At 34.0% G+C, this 25,148-nt stretch overlaps 1 protein-coding gene across 6 annotated transcripts in view; it reads left to right on the forward strand.

The window, feature by feature from the left end:
* Positions 1 to 25,148, forward strand: part of CNTLN (centlein) — a 314,849-nt gene that overhangs the window by 276,884 nt on the left and 12,817 nt on the right. For 3 of the 6 annotated variants that reach the window (XM_074394882.1, XM_074394883.1, XM_074394885.1), the window contains 2 exons: positions 17,661 to 17,846; positions 20,357 to 24,807. In XM_074394882.1, the coding sequence (XP_074250983.1) occupies positions 17,661 to 17,846; positions 20,357 to 20,551 (381 nt within the window). In that variant the 3' untranslated portion in view covers positions 20,552 to 24,807. Of the gene's footprint in view, positions 1 to 6,590; positions 6,618 to 17,660; positions 17,847 to 20,356; positions 24,808 to 25,148 lie in introns of those variants that run through there. The other 3 variants (XM_010338733.3, XM_074394884.1, XM_074394886.1) reach the window with 2 other exon arrangements.

Genomic DNA, 25,148 nt, shown 5'->3' on the forward strand with positions numbered 1-25,148 from the left:
TCAGTCCTTCTCTTCCTTGCACATATGGCCCTAGGTCTAGGCAGAAATGCTTAGGACCCACTGTCTGAGGCAGCTTATCATCAGTGACTTCCTAAATACGCTTCCTCCCTTTTTAATACTTAAGACCTTCTATAACTGGGTGTTATCCCAATGAAGTCTAATCTTCTTTCACACTACTCTTTCACCCAAAATGCCTTTCCCTCTTTGTTCTCTCTTCAGATTTAATTCTGGGCCTTCCTCTTTCATGAATCTGTCTTTTAACTCTGTAGCTAAGAGAACAGAGCCCAACTCTGCCATTTACTAGCTCTCTGACCTCAGGATAGTGATTGAATCCTCTGTGCCTCAGTTTCCCCATATATAGAATGACTATAATAATAGAACATATGTGAGGTGTGGATTTAAATAAGTTACCATAGCTAAAGATCAGAACAGTTCCTAACTGCTATCTCAGTATCAACTATTATCAGCAGTGGTAATAGCAGTAGTGGTACGGCTCTGTCTTGTTTCCTGAACATTTATTACATGTACCACATACATTAACACAATTGTAAACTTGTCTTTTTCTTTCTGTTTCAAGTAGATTATAGTCAACTTGAGGAAAGGAACATTGTCATTTGTTGTCTTCAGGGTACTGGCACATAACAGAGCTCATTAAATTCTTGAGGAATTGATTTATATCTGCTTCAAGAATGGTACCGGACATATAGTCACTGCTCAGATGGAAAACTCTGTCAACAGTGAGGACTGTGCACATTCTTTAATGAGCGTAGTTAAGGAATGCACATGGTACCTACATGGAACATTATGATCACCAGGACTCATTCTGTGCAGAGCTTATTAGGGTATCATGTACACAAAAGTACTTAATAAATATTATTATTAGTATTAATAGTAACAATGTTTGTTCTGGCCCTGTTGTGGAATCTATGTTCCCTTTAGTCTTTTCATTTATTCACAGGACACAACCAGATTATGGAAGAGGTGGAGTGGCCATCTGTTCTAGATCTAGTCTTGAATATGGAATTTGGCCCTGGGGTGATATCAAGTACTTTGAGCATCTGGGCTAGATATATGTAGCAGAGCTGAGGCTTTGAATTCTCCTAATAACTCAATAAAACACACAAGGGAAATTTCTAGAAGTATTTGCTCAGTTTGACTAAGCCCTGATACAGGCTTGTTAATGTGCCTGTATGTGAGAGTCATATGCCAAGCTCCATCTTTTCAGTGGTTTTTGTTAGCTATGAAACAAATACTAGCCAAAAACCAATATTTAGCTGGAAGCATAAATGGCTTCATTATCAATATGAACTTGATTTGGTAAGATTTAAAATTTCTTGCTTCTTAGGTAAAAACATTTGTAGAGCATTAGAATTTCATTTTTACACATACAATTGTTAATACTTTGGGACTGTACTCTTAATTAAGATTTATAAACAGGTCTATGATACAATTCAACTTGAGTTAACTCTCATCATTACTGAAAACAGAAATGACAACCGTGTTTAAAGAAAATTTTCATAATAAAATACATACGTTATTTGGGAAACTTTAAGTAAATTATATCTCAAAAAAGCTGTTTAAAAATCTGTTTTTAAAAAATTCATTATTTATCCCAAAAACCATGATGGCAGTAGTGACTCCAGAGTATCTGAGCCACCAGTTATCACCTTCCTTACAATGTAATCTTACTGAAAAAAGTCTAAGCAATCCATAATGATTTGATGAAACTAAAAATTATATGTAACTAGCTATGCAGACAGAGACTCATGATAAAGACTAGAAAACTCAATCTAATAAGACAAAAATGGAATTGCTTACTATATTTTTTGCAAACATTATTGGTGGCTGGTTACAATTAATTATAATAATGGAAAAGTAAAGTAAATTTAAGTTGATATGTATATCCAAAAAGCATTCATATTTTGACAGTATCCTCAGATATTGGGATAATTTCTAGCTCATGATATCCCAAGAATTGCAAGAAGGCCAACATCAGGTTTTGGAAATTGAGTTAACATTTATTGAATGCTTACTTTGTGCCATACAAAGTTTTTACTTACCTTGATGACAAGTGCTAGCTAAGGAACATTATTCAACTGATGTGAATAGAGTGACACTTTTTAAAACTTACAGTGTTTTTAGCAAATGATAATTTAAAAGGTTTTTCAAAATCCTTTGGGGGCTTTAGAGTTGCTCAGAGAGTAACTGAGCAGATTTTGAAGTGGTAATAAGAAGGCAATTTTGTAACAGTAAGTGGGAAGTAAAGATAAAAGCTAGATGGAAGTAGCACCCAGTGTTGAAAACATGTTGATTTATTTTTTTTTTAAAAAAGAGGAAAGTAAAACTGAGACCCAACATGTAAATACAAGGAAAATGTATGTTATAAAAATAAAAAGTTAGCTTTGATATATGTGTGGAAGGTAAAACAGTTCAGTGAACCTAGCACAATGAAAGCTCTATTATATCTGAAAGATACACTTTGGAAGGGAAAATGATAGTTCATGCATTCTGAAGTATATTTCACCCAAACAACATAATATTTTCTAATAATCAATGCACTGGAATTGAAAGCATGTGGAATATATCATATAATAACTACACTACTCATTATGTAGGCCACCTAGCATTGCTTCTACTTAATTTAGGTACCTCTTTTTATGACACTTATGTGGTACATGAGGGTTGCTCCTGGAATTCCTGTATTATTCATCCCTATTTAGAAATTCTGTTGGGTTGGTAAGATGTAGGAATGAATATTAAAATAGATCAGAAGCTAATTGGAACACATTAGAATCACCTACCCAATTTATTTGTATCTCATTTTCGAAGCTATTCATACAGCTTAGCACCCGGATTATTATCTTTCTCTCCAACACAATTTTGTTATGACTTTTGGTGACTTCATATCCATGTAAGCCATCTAATACCCTATTGGATATTCCCTTTTTATTCTTCAGCATCCTTGTTTCCAATGATTATTCCCATCATCATACCCCTGATCTATGGTTCTCAACTATGGACCACCACCTACCTTAGGGAGCATTTGGAAATGATGTGGGTGCTTTGTATTACACTGACTGGTAGAAGCTACTAGCATTCAATACCCAGGAGCCAGAGTTGTTAAAAGTTCTGCTTTGGGAAGAAAAGTCTCATACAGTGAAAAATTGTTATTTTTCCCAAATGCCAAATATGTCCCCACTAAGAAGCACTACCCTTGGCCTTGTCATTATGGATAACTATGTGAATTCCAAAATCTCCATTTCCAGCATTTTATTCTTTGACCACTGTTTCTTTTTGTGCTCATGGTGCAACAATTTTTGACCTGATTACAACCTCAAATTTACTGGCCTTCCTACTTTCTCACTGATTACTACCGCCCTCCTTCCCATTGTGCCCTTGCTTCCCTCCTCATGCAGCATGGATTCTGTGTTGTATCATAGTCATTTTCTTGCATATATCCTCAACTTCCTCCTTTGTCCCTTTGTCATATTCCTGTGGAAAAAACTCAAATCTACTTTATTTTGAATCTCTGCCTAGTTCTCACCTGAATCTGAGGAAGTGAATGTGATTAAATAAAAACATAGACATGCTGACTCATCTTTATTTAAACAAATAACCAAGAACTTCAGGTGGGCTCTCAGCACTGTCGGATAATCCTATTACATAGTTTCCAGGGCATTCAGGCTCCATGTTTCCCAGTCATTCTGCTGCCTTCTCAAACCTTCAGCATCTCCTGCTTAACCACTCAATCTTGGTTTCCTATTTCACTGAGAAAACAGAAGCAACCCACAGATAATTTCCTCCTTTTTTCATTACCTTTATTTTTCACACTCCTCCTAAATCTGTGCCCACGTACTGCCGCTTCCCTCATCTTACTAGGAATGAACCATCTGCATGCCTGTCTAAAGCGAAAACCTCACTTTGCACACTGGATTTTATCTCCTCATATTCCCTGGGACTTTGGCCCTGTAACTTTAACCCTATACTTGTATCACCAATATTCTTTCTATATTGGATCACTTACATTAGCAAACACACACCATTTACCAAAAAAACCTTCACTGGACTCTCTATCTCCTCTAACTGCCGACTCATTTTTCTCCTGTTTTCATGTAGCAAAACCACAAAAGTGATACCTATTCTCTGCCCACTTTCTTATCTTCCATTCTGTTTTGAACCTTCTCCAATTAGACTTTCAATCTTATTTCCCCTCCAAAGTACTTTATTCAAAGTCACCAACAACCTCCATATTGCCCAATCTGTGTTCAGTTCTCAGTTCGTATCTTATTTGAACCCTTGAGAGCATTTGAAATTCTTTTTTTGAGTCGGAGTTTCCCTTTTGTTGCCCAGAGCATGATCTCGGCTCACTGCAACCTCTACCTTCCAGGTTCAAGTGATTCTCCTACCTCAGCCTTCCCAGTAGCTGTCACTACAGACACCCATCACCATGCCAACTATTTTTTTTTTTTTATTTTTAGTACAGATGGGGGTTTTGCTATGTAGGCCAGGCTGGTCTCGAACTCCTGATCTCAAGTGATCCACTCGCCTCGGCCTCCCAAAGTGCTGGGATTCTAGGCATGAGCCACTGCGCCCAGCCAGTTTTTCTTATCACATCTAGCTTATTTTCTCTGACTTCTTTGCTCGTCCTCATTCTCTTCCTGACAAACTTAAGTGTTGGAATTACCTAGGGTTCAGTCTTTATACCTTTCCTCTTCATTATCTATACTCACTTTCTAGAAAGTCTCTCCCAACACTGTAATTAAAAATGCCATATTCTGACCTATGACTCCCTAATATATGCCTGTTCTCATCCTGTCCTTGAAACTATGGATTTTTAAATCTTCCTGCCTAATTGTGATTTTTCACTTGGATGTCTAAGAAGCATCTCAAACTTAACATGTACAAAAAAGTTGAAAAAAAATTATTTTGCTTCTCCTGGCTTTTTTTCTGTATCTCAGAAAAATTTTTTCACCAGTCATCGATGGTTAGGCCCCAAATCTGTAATCATCTTTGGCTCTTCCCTTTCTCTCACATTGCATTTCAAATACTTCAAATCTTGTCTGCTGTTATTTGAAAATAGACCTAGGATTCTGCTACCTATCACCACTGCTACCCTCCTGGTTCAGGTTACCATCATTTCTTGCTTGTACCTATGCATTAGTCTCCTCCTTCAGCTCTTGACCCAGAATAGTCTTTTCTCCATCACTTGGCAGAATGATCCTTTTAAAGTGGAAAACATGGCCAGGCACAGTGGCTCACACCTGTAAATCCCAGCACTTTGGGAGAACAAGATGGGTGGATCACTTGAGGTCAGGAGTTCGAGACCAGCCTGGCCAACATGGCAAAACCCCCTTCTTTATTAAAAATACAAAAATTACCCAGGTCTGGTGGCAGGTGGCTGTAGTCCCTGCTACTTGGGAGGCTGAGGCAGGAGAATTTCTTGAACCTGGGAGGCGGAGGTTACAGTGAGCTGAGATTGTGCCACTACACTCCAGCCTGGGTGACAGAGTGAGACTCCATCTCACATGACTCCTCATTACTCAGGAAAATAGAAAACCTTGTCTCCCCATAAAGGACTTCATGATTAATTTTATTGTTACTTCTGCAACTTCACTTTCTACTACATTTTACCCCGCTTACTCCACTTTAGCCTTTCTTTCTGATTTTCTTGCTCTTTTTTGGAACACTGTAGGCCCTCTTCTCTCTCAAGGTCTTTGTCCTCTTCTTCCATATATTCAAGTAGTTTATCTTGTCACTTCTTCAGATCTCTCTGCCCTGTCAACTTTTGAACATATGAAACAATGGAAAACGAAGAAGCTAGTAGAAAACCTGTAAGCTGGTTAAATCTAAGTCATTGTTGACCTTAATGTTTACAGTATTAGAAATGGGGGTAATGGGTTGGTTGGAAGAGTTAAGTTTCCTTTTTGCTTTGGTGGAACAATATGGAGTATAAGAAACTCTAGATATTGATTCAAAACATAATATTAAATAAATATTTGAAATGTTTAAAGATGACTGTAAGAATAAAAATATTTTAACTTGTAAAGAATTTGATGAAAAAAAGGAATAAAGAAAGCTCCATCAATCTGACACAAGCCAGGAAACAAAAAAGAAGGGAGAGAGGGAACGAGCAAGGAAAGAAGGAAGGGAGGGGAGAAGAATAAGAAAACTGGTAAATAAAAAAGATAGGATGCAGCTGTTCCTTAAATATAGACATATCTGATTTTATTGTGTTTACCCTGTTGCACTTCTCAGATACTGTGTTTTATACAAATTGAAGGTTCGTGGCAGCCCAGTGTCAAGCAAATTTATCAGCTCCATTTGTTTTTCCCAACAGTGTGTGCTCACTTTGTGTCTCTGTGTCACATTTTGGTAACTATTGTAATATTTCAAACTTGTTCATTATTATTCTATCTGTTATGGTGGTCTGTGATCACTAATCTTTCATGTTATTGTTTTGTTTTGGGGTGCCATGAGCTGAACCCATATTAATTAGGCAGTGAACATAACTGATAAATATTATGTGTGTTCTGACTGTTCTCTTCCAACTGTCTTTTTCCCCATCACACTCCCTCTCCCTGGGCATCCAGATTTCCTGAGACTCAACAATATTGCAGGTAGGCCAACTAACTAACTATAGTGACCTCTAAGAGTTCAAGTGAAAGGAAGAATCATGTCTCTCACTTTGAATCAAAAGCTAGAAGTCAGAAGGTAGAAAAACTTAGTGGGGAAGGCAGATGAAAAGCTGAGATCAGCTGAAACGAGGCCTTTTGCACCAAACAGCCAAGTTGTGAATGCAAAGGAAAAGTTACTGAAGGAAATGAAAAATGCTATTTCATGAAAACAAAAATGATAAGAAAGTGAAACAGCCTTATTACTGATACACAGAAAGTTTTAGTCGTCTGGATAAAAGATTAAACTAGTCGCAACAATTTAAGCTAAAGCTTAATCCAGAGCAAGGCCCTAGCTATCTTCAGTTTTACAAAGGATGAGAGAGCTGAGGAAGCAGCAGAACACCTTATAGCTACCAGAGATACAAGGAAAGAAGCCACCTACATAACATAAGAATACAAGGTAAAGCAGCAAGTGCTGCAGCAAGTTATCCAAAAGATCTTGGTAAAATCACTGATGAAAGTGACTACATTAAACAACATATTTTCTTTTTAATTATACTTTAAGTTCTGGAAAACAAAGAAGCTAGTAAAAAGAAAAAAAAAAAAAAAAAAAAAAAACCAAACACATATGGTGTTTGGTTTTCTGTTCTTATGTTAGTTTTCTGAGAATGATGGTTTCCAGCTTCATCCATTTCCCGGAAAAGGACATAAACTTGTCATTTTTTATGGCTGCATAGTATTCCATGGTGTGTATGTACCACATTTTCTTTATCCAGTCTATCATTGATGGGCATTTGGGTTGGTTCCAAGTCTTTGCTATTTGAACAGTGCCACAATAAACATATGTCTGAATGTATCTTTATAGTAGAGTGATTTATAATCCTTTGGGTATATACCCAGTAATGGGATTGCTGGTTCAAATGGTATTTCTAGTTCTAGATCCTTGAGGAATCACCACACTGTCTTCCACAATGGTTGAACTAATTTACACATCCACCAACAGTGTAAAAGCATTCCTATTTCTCCACATCCTCTCCATCATCTATTGTTTCCTGACTTTTTAATGAATGCCATTCTAACTGGTGTGAGATGGTATCTCATTGTGGTTTTGATTTGCATTTCTCTAATGACCAGTGATGAAGAGTATTTTTTCATATGTTTCTTGGCTGCATAAATGTCTTCTTTTGAGAAGTGTCTATTCATATCCTTCACCCACTTTTTGATAGTGTTGTTTGTTTTTTCTTGTAGATTCTGTATATTAGCCTTTGGAGATGGATAGATTGCAAAAATTTCCTCCCATTCTGTAGGTTGCCTGATGACAGTTTCTTTTGCTGTGCAGAACCTCTTTAGTTTAATTAGATCCCATTTGTCAATTTGGCTTTTCTTGCCATAGCTTTTGATGTTTTAGTCATGAAGTCTTTGCCCACGTCTATATCCTGAATGGTATTACCTAGGTTTTCTTCTAGGGTTTTTATGGTTTTAGGTCTTACATTTACGTCTTTAATCTGTCTTGAGTTAATTTTTGTATAAGGTGTAAGGAAGGGATCCTGTTTCAGCTTTCTGCATATGGTTAGCCAGTTTTCCCAACACCATTTATTAAATAAGGAATCCTTTCCCCATTTCTTGTTTTTATCATGTTTGTCAAAGATCCAATGGTTATAGATGTGTGGTGTTATTTCTGAGACCTCTGTTCTGTTTCATACGTCTATATATCTGTTTTGGTGCCAGTACCATGCTGTTTTGGTTACTGTAGTCTTATAGTATAGTTTGAAGTCAGGTAGTGTGATGCCTCCAGCTTTGTTCCCCCCCACACCTTAGGATTGTCTTGGCTATATGGGCTCTTTTTTGGTTCCATATGAAATTTAAAGTAGTTTTTTCCAATTCTGTGAAGAAAGTCAATGGTAGTTTCATGGGGATAACATCGAATCTATAAATTACTTTGGGCAGTATAGCCATTTTCATGATATTGATCCTTCTTATCCATGAGCATGGAATGTTTTTCCATCTGTTTGTGTCCTCTCTTATTTCCTTGAGCAGTGGTTTGTAGTCCTCCTTGTAGAGGTCCTTCTTATCCCTTGTAACTTGTATTCTTAGGTTTTTTATTCTCTTTGTGGCAATTGTGAATGGGAGTTCACTCATGATTTGGCTCTCTGTTTGTCTGTTATTCATGTATAGGAATGCTTGTGATTTTTGCACTTTGATTTTGTATCCTGAGACTTTCCTGAAGTTGCTTCTCAGCTTAAGGAGATTTTGGGCTGAGATGATGGGGTTTTCTAAATATACAATCATGTTATCTGCAAACAGAGATTATCTGACTTTTTCTACATATTTTATATATAGAAAAAACAGCCTTCTATTAGAAGAAGATGCCATCTAGGAGAAAGCTAGAAGGATAAGTCAGCACCTGGCTTCAAAGCTTCAAAGAACAGACTGACTTTCTTGTTAGGGGAAATGCAGCTGAGGACTTTAAGTTGAAGCCAGTGTTCATGTAATATTCCAGAAGTCCTAGGGCCCTTAATAATTATGCTAAATCTACTATGCCTGTGCTCTATAAATGGAATAACAGTGCCTAAATGACAACACATCTATTTATAGCATGATTTACTGAATGCTTTAGACCCACTGTTGAGACCTGCTACTTAGAAAAAAAGATTCCTTTCAAAATATTGCTGCTCATTGACAACGTACCTAGTCACCCAAGAGCTTTGATGGAGATGTACATTGAGATTAATGCTGTTTTCATGCATTCTAATATAATATTCATTCTTCAGCTCATGGTTCAAGGGGTAATTTCAACTTTAAAGTTGAAGACTTTAAAGTCTTATTATTTAAGAAATAAATTTCACAAGTCATAGCATCTGTAGATAGTGATTCATCTGATGGAGCTGACCAAAGTAAATGGAAATCCTTCTGGAAAAGATTCACCATTCTAGATGCCATTTAAGAACATTCATGATTCATGGAAAGAGGTCAAAATAGCAACATTAGCAGGAGTTTGGATGAAGTTGATTCTAACTTTCATGGATAACTTTGAGAGGTTCAAGATGTTAGTGGAGGAAGAAACTACAGATATGGTAGAAATAGCAAGTGAACTAAAATTGGAAATGGATCCCAATATATGACTGAATTATTGCAATCTCATGATAAAACCTGAATGGATGAGGAGTTGCCTCTTAGGGATGAGCAAAGAAAGTGATTTCCTGAGGTAAAATCTACTCCTGGTGAAAATGCTATGAACATTGTTGAAATGACAACAAAAGATTTAGAATATTCCGTAAACTTAGTTGGTAAAGCAGTGGCAGGGTTTGAGAGGATTGACTCCAGTTTTGGAAGAAGTTTTACTGTGGTAAAATGCTACCAAACAGCATCACATGCTATAGAGAAATCTTTCATAAAAGGAAGAATCCATGGATATGGCAAGTTTCATTGTTGTCTTAAAGAAATTGCCATAGTCAGCCCAGCCTTCAGCAATTATCACCCTAATTTGTCAGCAGTTATCAACCTTGAGGCAAGACTGTCCACTAAAAAAGTTATTACAATGTGCTGAAGGCTCAGATGATCATTAACATTTTTAGCAATAAAGTATTTTTAATTAAGGTATATGCATTTCTTAGACATAATGCTATTGCACACTTATAAACATTTATATTCACTGAGAAACCAAAAACATTGTATGACTCACTTTATTGTGATATTTGCTTTATTGTGATGGTCTAAAATGGAACCCACAATATATCTGAAGTATGCCTGTATTTTGGATATTAACCTCTGTCAAATATGTGACTTGCAAATATTTTCTTCCATTTTGTAGGTTGTCTTTTCACTGTTGTTTGCTATGTAGAAGCTTTTTAGTTTGATATAGTCCTATTTATTTATTTTTGATTATGTCAACAAGAAAACAATTCTAGAGCCCAGCCAGCAGCCCTGTCTGACCTCAGAGCACAACCAGTGACCCCCTGACCTTATCAGTATGGACAGCAGCTCTGCCCAACTAGAGAGCCTGACAGCAAGTATTGCCTACCTACCCATGGATGTTGTCTGCTGGCCTGTTCAGAGCCAAAGGTTGGACTGACTGGTGAACTATTCCTGCTGAAGAAAACCTATAAAGGTTGGAAGAAGTGGCTGCTTCCTTAAATGTGCTGACACCAATGCAAGGATGCAGGGATTATGAAGAATCATGGAAACATGACATAATCAAAGGAAAATAGTAAAGCTCAAATACTTAACCCTAAGTAAACGAATATATAAAAACTGACAACAAATTCAGATTAGTCCTCTTAAAGTTCAGCCAACTATAAGGAAACGTGATGGACTGCTAAATGAAATTAGAAAGACAACACATGATTAAACTCAGAGGTTCAACAAAGAGATAGAAACCATACCAAAAAAAAAAAAAAAAAAAAAAAAAAAAAACCCACAGAAATCCCAGAGATAAGAATACTATGACTAAACTGAAAAATTCAGTAGGGATCTTCAAAGGCAGACTTGATCAAATATAATAGTCAGTGAACTCAATGGGAGGTCATTTGAAATTATCCAGTCAGAATAAATGAAAGAATGAAATGCATGAAGAAAGCCTACAGGAACTATGGGACGCAATTAAACAATATGTGCATAGGAATTTCAGAAGGAGGAGAGAGAAAAGATAGTCTCTTTTAAAAAAATGATGGCTTAAACTTCCCATATTTGGTGAGAGAAATGGACATGGAGATTAATGAGACACATTATAATTCCCAAAGGTTAAAGACAAAGAATTTTGAAAGCAGCCAAAGAGATTTATCACATACAAGGAAGCACCTGTAATACTACTGGTGGATTTCTCAGTAGAAACTTTGTAGGCCAGGAGGGTGTGGCATGATATAGAAAGGAAAAAACCCTGCCAACCAAGAATACCATAGTTAGCAAATCTGTCCTTCATAAATGGAGATAAAGACTTTCCCGAACAAATGAAAGTGGAGGGAATTTATGGTTCTTATGAGGAATGCTGAGGAGACATATTCAAGCTGAAAGGAAAGGACTCTGATTGGTAAAGCTAAATATAGAGTTAAAATCAGAATCCTCTAATATTGTAATGGTTTTGTATAAATCACCTGAACACTCAAATAAAAGTTTTAATTAAAATATTAAATATAACTGTAATTAAAATAATTTTTTGTGAATACACAATATAAAAAATATATAAATTATAATATCAGTAACCTAAAATGTGAGGGAGTTAAAGGTAAAAGTATAGAGATTTTATATGCAATTAAAGCTAAGTAGTTAACCGCTTAAAATAGAAAGTCCTAACATATTTTATGTAGACATCATGGTGGCCACAAAGGAAATGTCTGTAGTAGATCTAGATATACATAAGTTTAACTGAAAGGAATCAAAGCATACTACCACAAAAAGTCATCATTATCACAAGATAAGATAGAACTAAAGAAGAAAGAAACTACAAAACAGTAAGAAAACAATTTAAAAGATATAAATAGGGAAATAGGGAGTCCTTCCCTGGTAATAATTTTAAATGTAAATGAATTAAACTCACCAATCAGTAGACAGTAGCTGAATGGATGATTTTAAATTTGCTCTTATAGGCAGCAAATCCAGTAATTTGCTGCCTATAAGAGACTCAGTTCAGCTTTAAGGACCCACATAGATTGAAAGTAAAGGGGTGGAAAAAATATTTCATGCAAATGATGGCAGAAAGAGAGCACAAGTGGCTATACTTCTATGAGGCAAAATAGACTTAAGTAAAAAACAGTCACAAGAGACAATGAAGGCCATTGTATAATATTAAAGGTGTCAATTCATCAAGAAAATATAATAATTATAAATATTTATGCACCAAACCTGGGAGCACTTAAATGTATAGAAAAAATACTAACAGAACTGAAAGGAGAAATAAACTAATACAATAACAGTAGGGGACTTTAATACCCTACTCTCAATAATGCATCCATTATCCAGAAAATCCATAAGGACACAGAAGATTTGAACAACGCTATAGACCAAATGGACTGAACATATACAGAATATCCCATCCAACAGCAGCAGATTCATATTCTCAAGACTGAAGAACATTTTCCAGGATAGACTGTATGTTAGGCCACAAAATATCTCAGCAAATTTAAGAAGATTGAAATCAGGTCAAGTATCTTTTTTATTTTAATAATATGAAACTAAATATCAATTCAAACACAGGAAAATTGGAAAACTTATAAAACATTAATATATGGACACTCTTGATCAACTAATAGGTCAAAGAAGAAATCAAAATGGAAATTTAAAAATACCTTGAGAGAAACAGAAATGGAAACACAACATACCAAAATTTACAAGGTACAACAAGAGCATTTGTAAGAGGAAATATTATAGGTGTAAACACCTACATTAAGAAAAAATAAGCTTCTCAGATAAACAACCTAACTTTGTGACTCAAAGAACTAGAAAAAGAAGAACAAACTAAGCTCAACTTTAGCAGAAAGAAAGAAATAATAAAGATTACAGTGGAACTAAATGAAATAGAGACTAGAAGAACAATAGAAAAGATCAGTGAAACTAAGATGAGGTTTAAAAAAAAAAATTGAAAGATGTTTAGCTAGACTAACCAAGATAAAAAGGGGAACGGAGCTTTAATGGTTTATGACATTTCTATACCTGGCTTGCTTCCAAAGAGAAGAGGCAGGGCTTAATGAAGAGTAACACAGACAAGGCCAATCTGCAGGAGGCAGCATTTCTCAGAGCAGCCAAGAAAATACATTATTTACTTGTAAAAACAACAGCAAAACAATTCTATAACAAAAATAGCCTGGCTAATGAAAGTCACCAGTAAACAACTCCTAAATTTATATGTAATATTTGAACAGCATAGAAAACAGCATAGAAAATAACCCCTCTGCTACATAAGTTTTTATAAACAAATGGTCTAAGAAAAACTGTTCTCTCAAAAATGAGTCCTGAAGAAGGAACCAGCACAGTATCTGTACAAATATATTAGAATAAGGATGGAGGAAAGAAATAGGAAAAGTAAAGGCAGGAAAATACATTTCAACAGAGATAAGTTGCAACAGAGCAGATGAAAATATTTTACTATGAATTAAAAATGTTAATGAAATAATTTTCTCTTAAAAGTACCTTTGCAAGACGGAAATAAATGTAAAAAATTAGGGAAAAGATGGTGAGACAACAGGAACAGATAAAAGGATGCTGGCAGATGAAGTAATGGAAGTAAAAGAAAATAAAATTATCTCAAAAAGGTTTTGATGGTTTCGTGTGTATATATTAAAGCTGATCAAATTGTACATTTAAATATGTTGAACTTATTACATTTAATTATGCATCCTACAGTAAATAAAAGAAAAACTTACAGATACATATGATAATGTGGATGAATCTTAAAAACACCATGTTAATTAAAAGAAATCAGTCATAAGAGGAAATGAAATAAAATGCAGAGGCCTTAAGTGTTCAGTTTAATGAGATTTTTGATAGCTGTCTGGATATGTACCCACTGCCTCGCTCACAATACATCTCAACTCCAAAGCTTCCCATGAGGTAGCTTGAAGCCTCTTTTGAAACTGCCATGCAGTTCAGCTTCTCCTTCTGCCCAGTCCTGCCTTCCTAAGTTTCCTGCAGTTGTTCCTAAGTGCACTCCCCCATAGACATCCTGCACAAAGATCTGCATCTCAGAGTCTTTTCTTCAGAAATCCTACCTGAGACACTCCAAAAAGAAAACCTCAACTATTCTGAAAGGTCAAAATAGCATGGATAATATTCTATTAATTGTATAAATAACGTCAATATTTATAAATACTATGCATAAATAGTAGAGATAATGCAATGAAACTACAATTTATTACAAAACAGGAAAAGGTAAGTCACTACCATGTAGATATTAAACAGAAAAATGCTTTTAAAAGTTCTTGGGTTAAGGAGAAAATCTGAGCACGTTGCAGAATATCCCTAAAAGGATAATATTCTGGAATTATTGGAACCTGTGGGATAAAACTGAAACGGTGATCAAAAAAAAATTTGTAGCCTTATATATTTAATAAATTAAAAATCAGAATAAACATTCAGCAAATGAATTAAGAAAAATAGCCAGAATCTAAAGATTAAAATAGAAATTAAAATTTGTAAAATTAATCAATGAATACAAGATTTTTTGAAAATAAAATAAAAAGCAATAAAATAGATAAACCTTTAACCTACCTACTTAAGAAAAAAGAAAGCACAAAAGAAGAACCATACAAATAAGAAGTGATAAGTGAACGTAATCCTAGACCTAGATGCAGGAAAAAAAAAAAAAAAAAATCGTGGCAGACTACTTAATTCTCTTCAAATAAATTTGAAACCCTGAATGAAATAGATAAATTTCTAGGAAAATATAATGCACCAAAACTCACTCCAGAACAGATAGAGTATCAAAACTAATTGTCAAAAAGCTGCCTTCTGCTGTAATAAATAAGAGGCCAAATGCAACTAAGTGATACCCATCAATAAAGACCAGATAAATTCAATCTCATTGAAACTACTATAGAACATGGAAAAAGAAAGATATATTCCAAACTTTTCTGGAGGATTGCATAAAATAAAAATGAACAAATCTCATATTAGTGTAGAAAATTTAGATAAAATATTAGCAGATAAATTTGGCAGCACACCAAAAAATTGTGCCATAACCAGATACAGTTTATTCTAGAATGCAAGGATAACTCAATACTAAGAAAATTACTAATAATCCTTTTAAGAGATTTATGATAGAAAACAATGATAGCCTATATGGATGCTAGAATGGATACCTAAGAAAATGTATTCATTTCTGTAGGAAATAAAATATAGTTACTTACAGTAAGTTTCTTAGTATATTAAAATAGGCTAAATCAAATCAAACGCTGGTATAGTGTTTTCCAGGAAACAGAAGGACTTCACTAAAATCAGGAACAAGTCAAGTATGTCCATCCATAAGATTATTTAATATCCTTCAAGGGGAACTTAATAATCAGGGAAATAAGAAAGGAAAAATAAATAAGAGGTATAAAGATAAAAGAAAAGGAGATAAAATTATCAGTCTTTAGAGTTAGTTGTTTGAATTCCTAGAAACAGGAATCAACTGAAAAACTCCTATAAAAAATAAGAAAATATATATAAAATAAAATGCCCCGAAATAAACTAGATCTATACAGAGCAAACTTTAAAACAATCCTTTGAAACACAGATAAAGACCTAAACAAATGGAAAAGAATACCATATTATTTGATTAGGAAGACACAGCATTCCAAAATGTCAACATGATACAAATAAAATTTAATATGATGGAAATAAAATTACCAGTAATATATTTTTAAGGGGCAGAGAATCTACACAAGCTGAATGTGAAATTCATATGGAAAGTCAAACAAGCAAAAACACCAAGAAAAATCTGATGTAGAGGAGTAATAAGAGAGAGATAGCCTTAACCAATGTTAAAATTTAAAATACAGCATTATTAGTTAAAATATACTCAAACGTAAAACTTAACTAGTAAAAAGAGATGGAACAGAGTAGAAAGCTCAGACACTGACATAAAGATTTATGAAATCACTGGGAGAAAGACAGACTATTTGCCAAGTGGTGACGGGACAACTGAGTATGATTTTTATGTAATAATCTTCTAAATGATCACAAATGGATACAAAAATTTTAACTGAAAAATAATAAAAGCAAAACAAAAGTTGTGGTTTGAAAATATTTTCTGTATATTTCATTGCGGAGAATGCTTTTTAAAGTATCCCACTATATTCAAGTGCGAGAAAGGAAAAGATTCATTAATTTGAGTACATACAAAATTAAAAATATTTTTCTTGGACACTACTGTCAAAAGAAAAAGAACAAATTATGAAAAAATTGAAATATATACAATAGGCAAATATGATTTCTCTAATATATAAAAAACTCCTGTAAATCCCTAAGAATGACAAAAAAATGACAAAATAAAATTTCTTAAGGCTGATGCTCAACTTTGTTTAAAGTGAGAGAAATGAAACTTTAAAATACAGTGAAAAAACAAACTACTCTCAAATAACATAGTGGTATTTTGCTAATCATGTGGAGAAACAGATACTTTCATTCATTCTTTGTGAATATATATATTAGTACTATCTTGGATGGAGAACAGGGATAGTATTAAGTAACAGCTGTCAAAATTATACACACCCTTTGATCCAGCAGTTTCAATTCTAGCCACATATCGTAGAGATGCAAAATTAATATCTGAGTGCCATTATTTATTGTAACACTGCTTATGCTAGCAAAAGACTAGAAACAGCCCAGCATGTAACTAACCTGTTCTCATTATCACAAAGCCATGAACTGAGGCACTCTGTCCAACCAGATTAAGGAGCAACTTTTTGTTACTCACACGTAGGTGTGGTATGGGCTAGCATTTACTGATTTCTCAAAGGGGCAACTTAAAAGCTTGTGAAGGAATCCTTGATTTTTTAATAATTTTTCTTCAATCATTTATTGTTGTCTTGCCCACAGATAACTTACCACACATAATTAAACTTTGACCCCATTTGTCTTTCCCAACTTCTAAAGCATTTCTAATCTAGTATCTATAAAATAGAAATAGTTCTTTCTTCAGTAATCTTTCATTGGTTTATGTAACAATTAAATGAATTATGCAACTAACCTGTTACGAATAATATATGCACATTGAGGAATAAGTAGAACCTGACTCTTGGTGTTAGGTCAACTAGTGAAAGTAGTTGTGCTTTGGCATGATTAAAAATAGCCTGCCTGCTGTAAGCATTCACCAAGTAACATATCATTGGTATATCTGAAGTAGGGGTATGGGGGCTTTGTTTAATCCGACAAGTTGGTTAAGTATTTATTGAAGAGAATTTGTATTGCACACTGACAATAAGTAAAGAACAATCCACTGTATTCCAAAATAATTAAAATCAGAGTAATCCTGTTAAAAAATGATTTGTTAACATCTTCACATTTTTGTGTTATTACTGCTTTATCTTTATTATAACTTCCATATAAGCTCAATTTCTTTCCGATATGTTACAGGCTTTGGCCAAAGAGTTACAAAATGATGTCCATGTGGTAAGGCGACAAATAAGAGAGCTTAAAAAAATGAAGAAAAACAGGGACATCCATAAAACCTCAACCCATAAAGCCCAGACCTTGGCAGCTTCTATCCTGAACATTTCACGGTCAGATCTAGAGGAAATATTAGACACAGAAGATGAAGTGGTAAGATCAGTTAAATATTTATTAGTAAAGGATTTATTACACATTGGACTTAAGTACATATTTTTATTTGTTTATATCTTGTAATTTCATCTTTAATATAGTATTAATGAAGGTAAGATGGTTAAAGTGCCAATGAAAGATATACATTAAGTATTAACAAACTCAAAAAGCCTTTAAAGAAATTTAACTGCATAGTATAGAAATAAACTAGTACTTATAACCTTTTGAATTACTTGTCATTAAATTCAGTTATTCTTTCCTATCTATTCCATTTCCTTTAACTTACTTAATCATATTATATATTGTGTAAGCCAGTATACTTAATTAAGCTAGCTTGAATGGATTTAGTTAAGCTGAGTCTCCATTGATTTGAAGTCTTTTTCTCCTCGTGAGATTTTTTAAAAAGTGCTAAATCTATTGCTTTCATAGCTAAATTTAAAATTATTATTTATCAATATGCCTTTTGAAAATAAATTGTTGAAAAATATTTACTTCTTAAAATTGGCATAATACTTCTGAGTGAATTTATATGCATACAGGTATATTCTTTAATAGCCCTTCAGCACCTCCTGGGTAAAACCCTGCATTTTTGACATAGTCACTACTTCATAAACAGCAGAATCTCATCCCATGCAGTCTTTTGTGAAACATGGGTGGGATGTCACTTCTACCTTACTATACCTCTGAGCCTTAATTCATGCATATTAGATTTTTATCATTTGGAATGGTGAAAGATGATGGCAGCAGCTCCTCAACAAATATTTGTTCAATAATAGACTTGGGTGTTTGTATGAGATCATCCTGTAGCCCCCCATCAGCTTTTGAAAGATCTCTGGAATAGAGCAAATCTACAGTATGCAAAGATTTTTGAACTGCAAAGAATCATTAGAAAATAGTTCAAAGGAATCCTACAGGTATTACTTTCATCCCATGGGTGATTTACCAGTTTGTGTTTTCAGCAGCTATGCCAAAATGTCTATTACTTTTTATCAAATTCTAAACTTTGAAGTATAAGAACAATATCACATATAGTATCAAATGTAAGACACATGGGAATAATGTTACTTTTGGCAAGGGTGTTAACTAAGCCTTATTATAGGCATTTAATTAAAATATGTTGATTGATGAGAAACCTAACAAAAAATTAAGAATAAGGCCTCTACTGCTGACTAGGTATTTTAAAACACTCAGATTTAGCTTAGTCCCTCATGTGAGTATGTCTGTATGCATGTATGTGTTTATACATGCACACATGTACTCATATTAACACATGTACATAATTCTGGAACACAGAGTCACCATTTTTTTTTTTTTGAGACCAAGAAGTCTCTAAAATGAGGCACTTTCTAGGCTAAGAAATTAGAGAAAAACACCCTCTTTGAGTGAGTAAATTAGAAAAATTGTCCTCTTTGAATATATGAATTAGAAAATGATCTCTCTTGATAGCCCCAAAGACTAGATGGCGCATGTCTGTGAAAAAATGACACCTCTGCCTCTGGGCAGGTGAAGTCTGAAGACAGAGTACACAGCACTGTAGCATGCATTTCACACAATCTTAAATCAAGTCCCTCCTGGAAGAAAAAGAGATATACACAAACTGTTCTGAGAGGGATAGGTATATTTTGATATATTTGCTAGATTTCTTTATAGACCAGAGCTTATTTAGACTGATCGTGGCATCTTCTAGAGGTCCAGGGATTTGCCTAGGCGGAGCCCAGATCACTTGATTTATGTTCTTTACACTATATTGAACTATGGTAAATTCACATCAAAACTGTGATAGCCTATCTGAAGTGCCTAGCATGATGCCTGCCATACAGTAAATTTCAATAAATAATAGTTTCTCATGCCCTTCCTTTCTTGGAAAGTCTATTTTTTTCTGTAAACTGAATTACAATTTCAAGTGAATCATCAACTGCGCATGTGAATACATTTCGATTCCAGAAATATTCTATCATGATAATTGATGAGTGAAAAATACTTCATGACTTACAGCACTTTAACTTGGTATGTCCCTTGCCTATCAGTAGATTATTGCATAGTTTGAATCAACAAGTATTTAGGTATACCGGAGTCATGCCATGTTCTATTCTGTTTGTAATGATAACAATTGCCACTTAGTTATCTGTTGACACGTCAGATTTTGGAATATTAGGTTTTGTGTTATCTCCCGAGGGTCACCTATAAATGTTTCTTTTATATAACTCCATCTTATTTTTCACTTTAATTTCTTTCACTCCCATATTAGCCCCTACTTTGAGCTCCACTGTGAAGATAAAAATTAAATATTTCTGAATTACTGTGAAATATATAAATATAACTTTATCTTCCATAGTATGTATTTATAAATTAAATTTTAAAGAGCATGGATTTAAATATTTCTAATTGAAGATGGCACACTGTTCTTTGTTGACTAAATCTACTGATATTACTCTGGACTTAGTATCTAATAGTATAATCAAGTTCATATAAATTCTATTAACACCTGTGTTTTTATTTTCTTTCTTTAGGAAATTGAAAAAACAAAAATTGATGCTGAAAATGACAAGGAATGGATGTTGTACATTCAGAAACTTCTTGAAGGACAGGTATTTCATTTTACTGTTTCATATATTAAACTTCCAAATAAGAATTCCAAGCCTTACATTTTCACCAGATGTCTAACTTTTGTAAACACTTCCCTATTATTTACTCCTGTTAGGTAAAGAAGTATTCCAGTAGGTAGAAAGGAAAGTTAACCCTCTATTTGTACTTTTGGACTTAACAAATGAAACAAATGCCTTGGGATAAAGCCAACATGGGTCTTAGCAAATGCATTAATTAAATTATTGAGTCAACCTCTGTGCTTGCTAGACTGAAAAGGATCCATTCTCTCAGACCTCTTAGGAAAAGAGATTCTTTATTATGTGTCTTTAAAGTTAGTAGTTGATATGGACACCTGAGGAGTTCATGAGTTTCAGTGACCTTTTACTATGGACCTGTTTCCAGTCAATTCATGTTTTCCTCACAGCCAGACAGCTGTTTATTACTGTGTCTTCCCGCATTCTCTACAATATTTTCTACTGAGACCTCGAGCAGCTTGTTAGTGGGAAGTAAATATTGATTTGGCATCCTGTCAATGCAGAAAGAATGAAAAAATTTCCACCAGAGGCCCCTCAAACATTTTCCTATCGACATTTTCTGGGCCGAGTGGAAAGCTGCATAGAGGATGACAAGGCCGAGACGAGCTGAAATCCCTTAGGGGTCTATTGAGACTGCTGCTGTGACCTGTGTGATACTTTTTCTTCCCTTTCAAGTATTTTTTTTAATACACATATAGTCTGTGGGGATGTGCCCCTCTCGTAAGTGATCAAGGGCAGTTTATTGGCAGGTGAGAGCCCTGCTTTTCTAGTCATAGCCAGCTTTTGTTTTGACATCACTGACAGCACGTAATGTATTCTAAAACTTTTTCATTATAGTTCTTTTGGCTCAACCTAATTGTTTATTTTTTAAATGGACTGGAATAAATAAAAACCAAAACGTATTCGTCAAAATACCTCCAAAATTGTCCTGTTACTTTTGGAAAGTAATTGTAAATGTTTCTGTGTAAAGTTTAAAATAGAAACTGATATTAAATGCAATTATTTTACATTTATATTAACAAGTATTAGTTGCTGTGCTTTTGGTAAAGTCAAGAGTAAGTAAATAGTATATAAACTATTCATAGTAGTATCAGTGTGATATGTTTTTGAGACATTATCTAGAATCACTTTAATAACAATAGCAGGTTGCGGAAAGTCGTTTAAGTGTGTACGTGCAGGTGCTGGACAAAGCCTTTTACGCTGACTCCTTGCTTTTGAGAACAGACTCCATTTCTTAATCATGTGGTATTCCCAGAACCTAGCTCAGTGGCTGGTGCCTCAATGAGTTTAGTAATGATTGTAATGAGGTTTTTGTTTTTTTTTTTTCCAGCTTGAAAATGAAAAAATGAACTTTTTAAGGAATGTTTAAAATGTTCACGTTGTAAATAAGGCTTGTATTTATTTGAATTAGAAATTTTATCATCAATTATGACTGTTAAAATAATAAATCTGTATGTGTAAAGCTTTGTTAAATTTTACAAAAGCTGTACTGACACTGGACCTGGGTTTTTTTGGTGAACACATGGAGAGGTACATACATACATTCTACATTATCTGAGTATATGCTTAATCTGTTCATTAAGTGTAAAAAAAATCCTGTTGAAAATGGCATCAGACTGCTTAATACTGCAGCTTGATATAGTACCTTTTTGTGCCACTGAGCCTGGATTCTGGAATATAATTGCCAGGCAGTATTGATTTAATTGCCCAGGTTTATTTGTGGACTCCTAATTATTGACTGGAGGTAAATTTAATGGAGCAGCCTTTATGAACACTGGGAAACCGCTGCTGTTGCTGTTATACATAATGAACTGCATCATGTGCCTTTAGATCATTTTTCAAGCTAATTTTATTCCACTGTGACAGTATGATAACATTTAAAAAGTCAAAGACTTTTTATTTTTATTACTGACATAGGTGGTTTTGCTGATGTCTTTGAATTTTGTGAGAGAAAAAATAGGTACTTCATTGGTTGCACTTGAACGTCACTTTATAATTACACCCAAGAGAAAAATCTATAAAATAGAAAACATCTTTTTTTTAGCCTACTTTTCTTCCCTCTCAATCCGAGCAATTATATTTGTCCTGAATTTTAGAAAAGGTTTTTTTTTGCCCACCAGTTTTTTTTAGAATCTGAGTTGTACTCACAGGATTGTGCAGGCAAAAGTGTAAATATGTTCATTCATACATTTTGTTTAGTTTATGGCTTATAGCTCCTTGTATATGAGCTTAACATGATCTTTACGATGTGGAATAACAAGACATTTTCTTAAAAAAGTACTAATTGGTCCAATATTGATGTTTTATTATTCAAATATTTTGATAAAATTATTGGAAAACCTATCTTTTATGTCTTCTCTGTGTATTGGGTGCTGTATGTGCTCGAATCCTGAGATTATCAGGGTGAATCTGGCCCCGTGATTTTATCTTTTGTTTGATTGGGCCACATAATTGCTTTCTGTTAAAAAATATATTTTTTTCTGCTTTTGACTGATAGAAGGTCATATTGATAAAATATTCACCACAAAATAAAAAGCTGTTCTTCCATGTGGCAATGTGGAACTAATAATAATATAATACCTACTCTTGCTGTTAGCCAGAAGTAGATGAGAACTAAAGGTCTAAAGTTTTAACTTATGTATATTTGATACAGAACAAAATATATCTCATTATTTCAAGTAGTTGTGATGCTGTTGGTAATTTTTGATATTTGACATTTATCTGCACCTTACCTTTGTCCCCATAGATTTCTAGGAATAAGAAGACTGAAAAACTCTTACTAAGTCTACTTTTATCTTTCTTTGGCATAGCTGCCTTTAATTTCTTTGAACATTTTTTATTTGTATACATTTCTCTTTTCAGATTAATATATTTTTTAAAACTTATAATTTATGGCAGAGACAAGCAAGCAAATTAATAATTAAAATAGGAATGGAGAAACTACCAAAATTAGTTTTCTAAAACTAGTTTAGGAAATGGGAGAAAAATAGGAATAGGAAAAGTAGGCTGAGACCAAATTATAAAAGCTTTTGAGCAGGGTAGGAATGTAATCAGAGTTGTACTTTAGGAAAATGCGTTAGAGCAGCATGTAGGATGGTTGGAGAGAGGAGACTGGGAGCAAAAAGTGTTCCAGGTGAGGGGCGATGAGAGTCTGGATGTGGCCTGGCCGTAGAAATAGAAAGGCTGGAGACAGAGGTGATTATAATGAGTGCATAGATAGCAGTAATGAGATTAGATGAAGGGGTCTGGGCAGGAACCAAAAGATGGGTGAGATTAATATACTGCAGGAGGAGAGAAAGATAATGATGCCTTTAGAGGTTTAGAGAAGAAACGAGGTAAAGCAGTTTTAGTTAAACGAAAGAAATAAAGCCAGGCATAAAATGTTATATATTGTATGATTCCATTCACACAAAATGTAAAACTAGGCAAATCTATAGACAGTAGATTTGTGGTTGTCAGACGCTGAGGGGTTACAGAGAGTGGCTGCTTATGGATATAGTTTGAGGATGATAAAAATGCTCTGGAATTACTAGTGATGGCTACACAATCTTGCGAGTATACTAAAAACCATTGATTTATACACTTTAAAATGGTGAATTTTGCCATGTGAATTATATCTCCACTTACATTTGATAATGGGATGTATTATAAAAAGTAAAAAGAATACATTTAAAAGTAAGTTTAATAAATTACTTATTTCACATGTGCTTTCCACCACCATTAGCAGAGATTTCTTTAAATGCATTTGAACTTGAATTCTGTCTACTGGCTGTAAGTATGAGCAAACGATATAAATTATTTTATTTCAAACTCAGTAGTTTCCTTTAAGTTGATACATAAGAAGATGTTCTGCCTTTATACTTTAATTGATCATACCTGCTCACATATCCAAACAGGCAGTCAGTTTTTTAAACTTTGCCATTAAAAAACATTTTTTATCTGTTCTGCCCATTCTGATTCCCCAAATTGAAATTATAATCAATGTCAGTTTTAGGCCTTAATAATACCTAAAACAGTTCTTTGTACTTGTGGCTTTATAAAGGCAGTGAAAATAATTAGTGGAAGTTAAACTGAGCCTATGCTCTGAAATTCATTAAAAAAAATCATACATGAGTACCTTCTACTTGCCAGATATTATTTCAGGTTTAAAGAATATAGCAGTGAACAAAAGAGATAAAAATCCACTACTCTTATAGAGTTAACACTTCTGGGGATGGAGGACAATAAATAGTTAAAATGTATAAACTATGAAATTTACTAGGCAGTTAACTTGAGAATTATGGATATATTAAAATGTGTGTGTGTGTGTGTGTATATATATATATATATATATATATATATATATATATATATATATATAAAACAAATAATACACAGTTATAACCAGAGTGTGGGTCTTTACTAAGATTTCTATAAAAACCCTTAGACATGAATGGGTGTTCTTGATTTTGTGGTGTGTTGCTTTATTCTTTGTTATTTGCTAACCCTTCTTTAGGTTTCATTTTGTCCATTTTAGTCCACTTTGTATAGATCATTTTCTTCTACTGGAACTGTATCAAAAATTCTTTATGCCTTCGCTTTTCGAGAATCTAAAGTGCAGACTTTGATCAGTGGCTTTTCTTTACCTTTAAGTATTCCTGTTCCTATTCGTTGCATCAGAATTTGCAAATGTCCCCAGTGT

Source organism: Saimiri boliviensis, chromosome 2 (assembly GCF_048565385.1).
Source record: "Saimiri boliviensis isolate mSaiBol1 chromosome 2, mSaiBol1.pri, whole genome shotgun sequence".
Lineage (NCBI taxonomy): Eukaryota > Metazoa > Chordata > Mammalia > Primates > Cebidae > Saimiri > Saimiri boliviensis.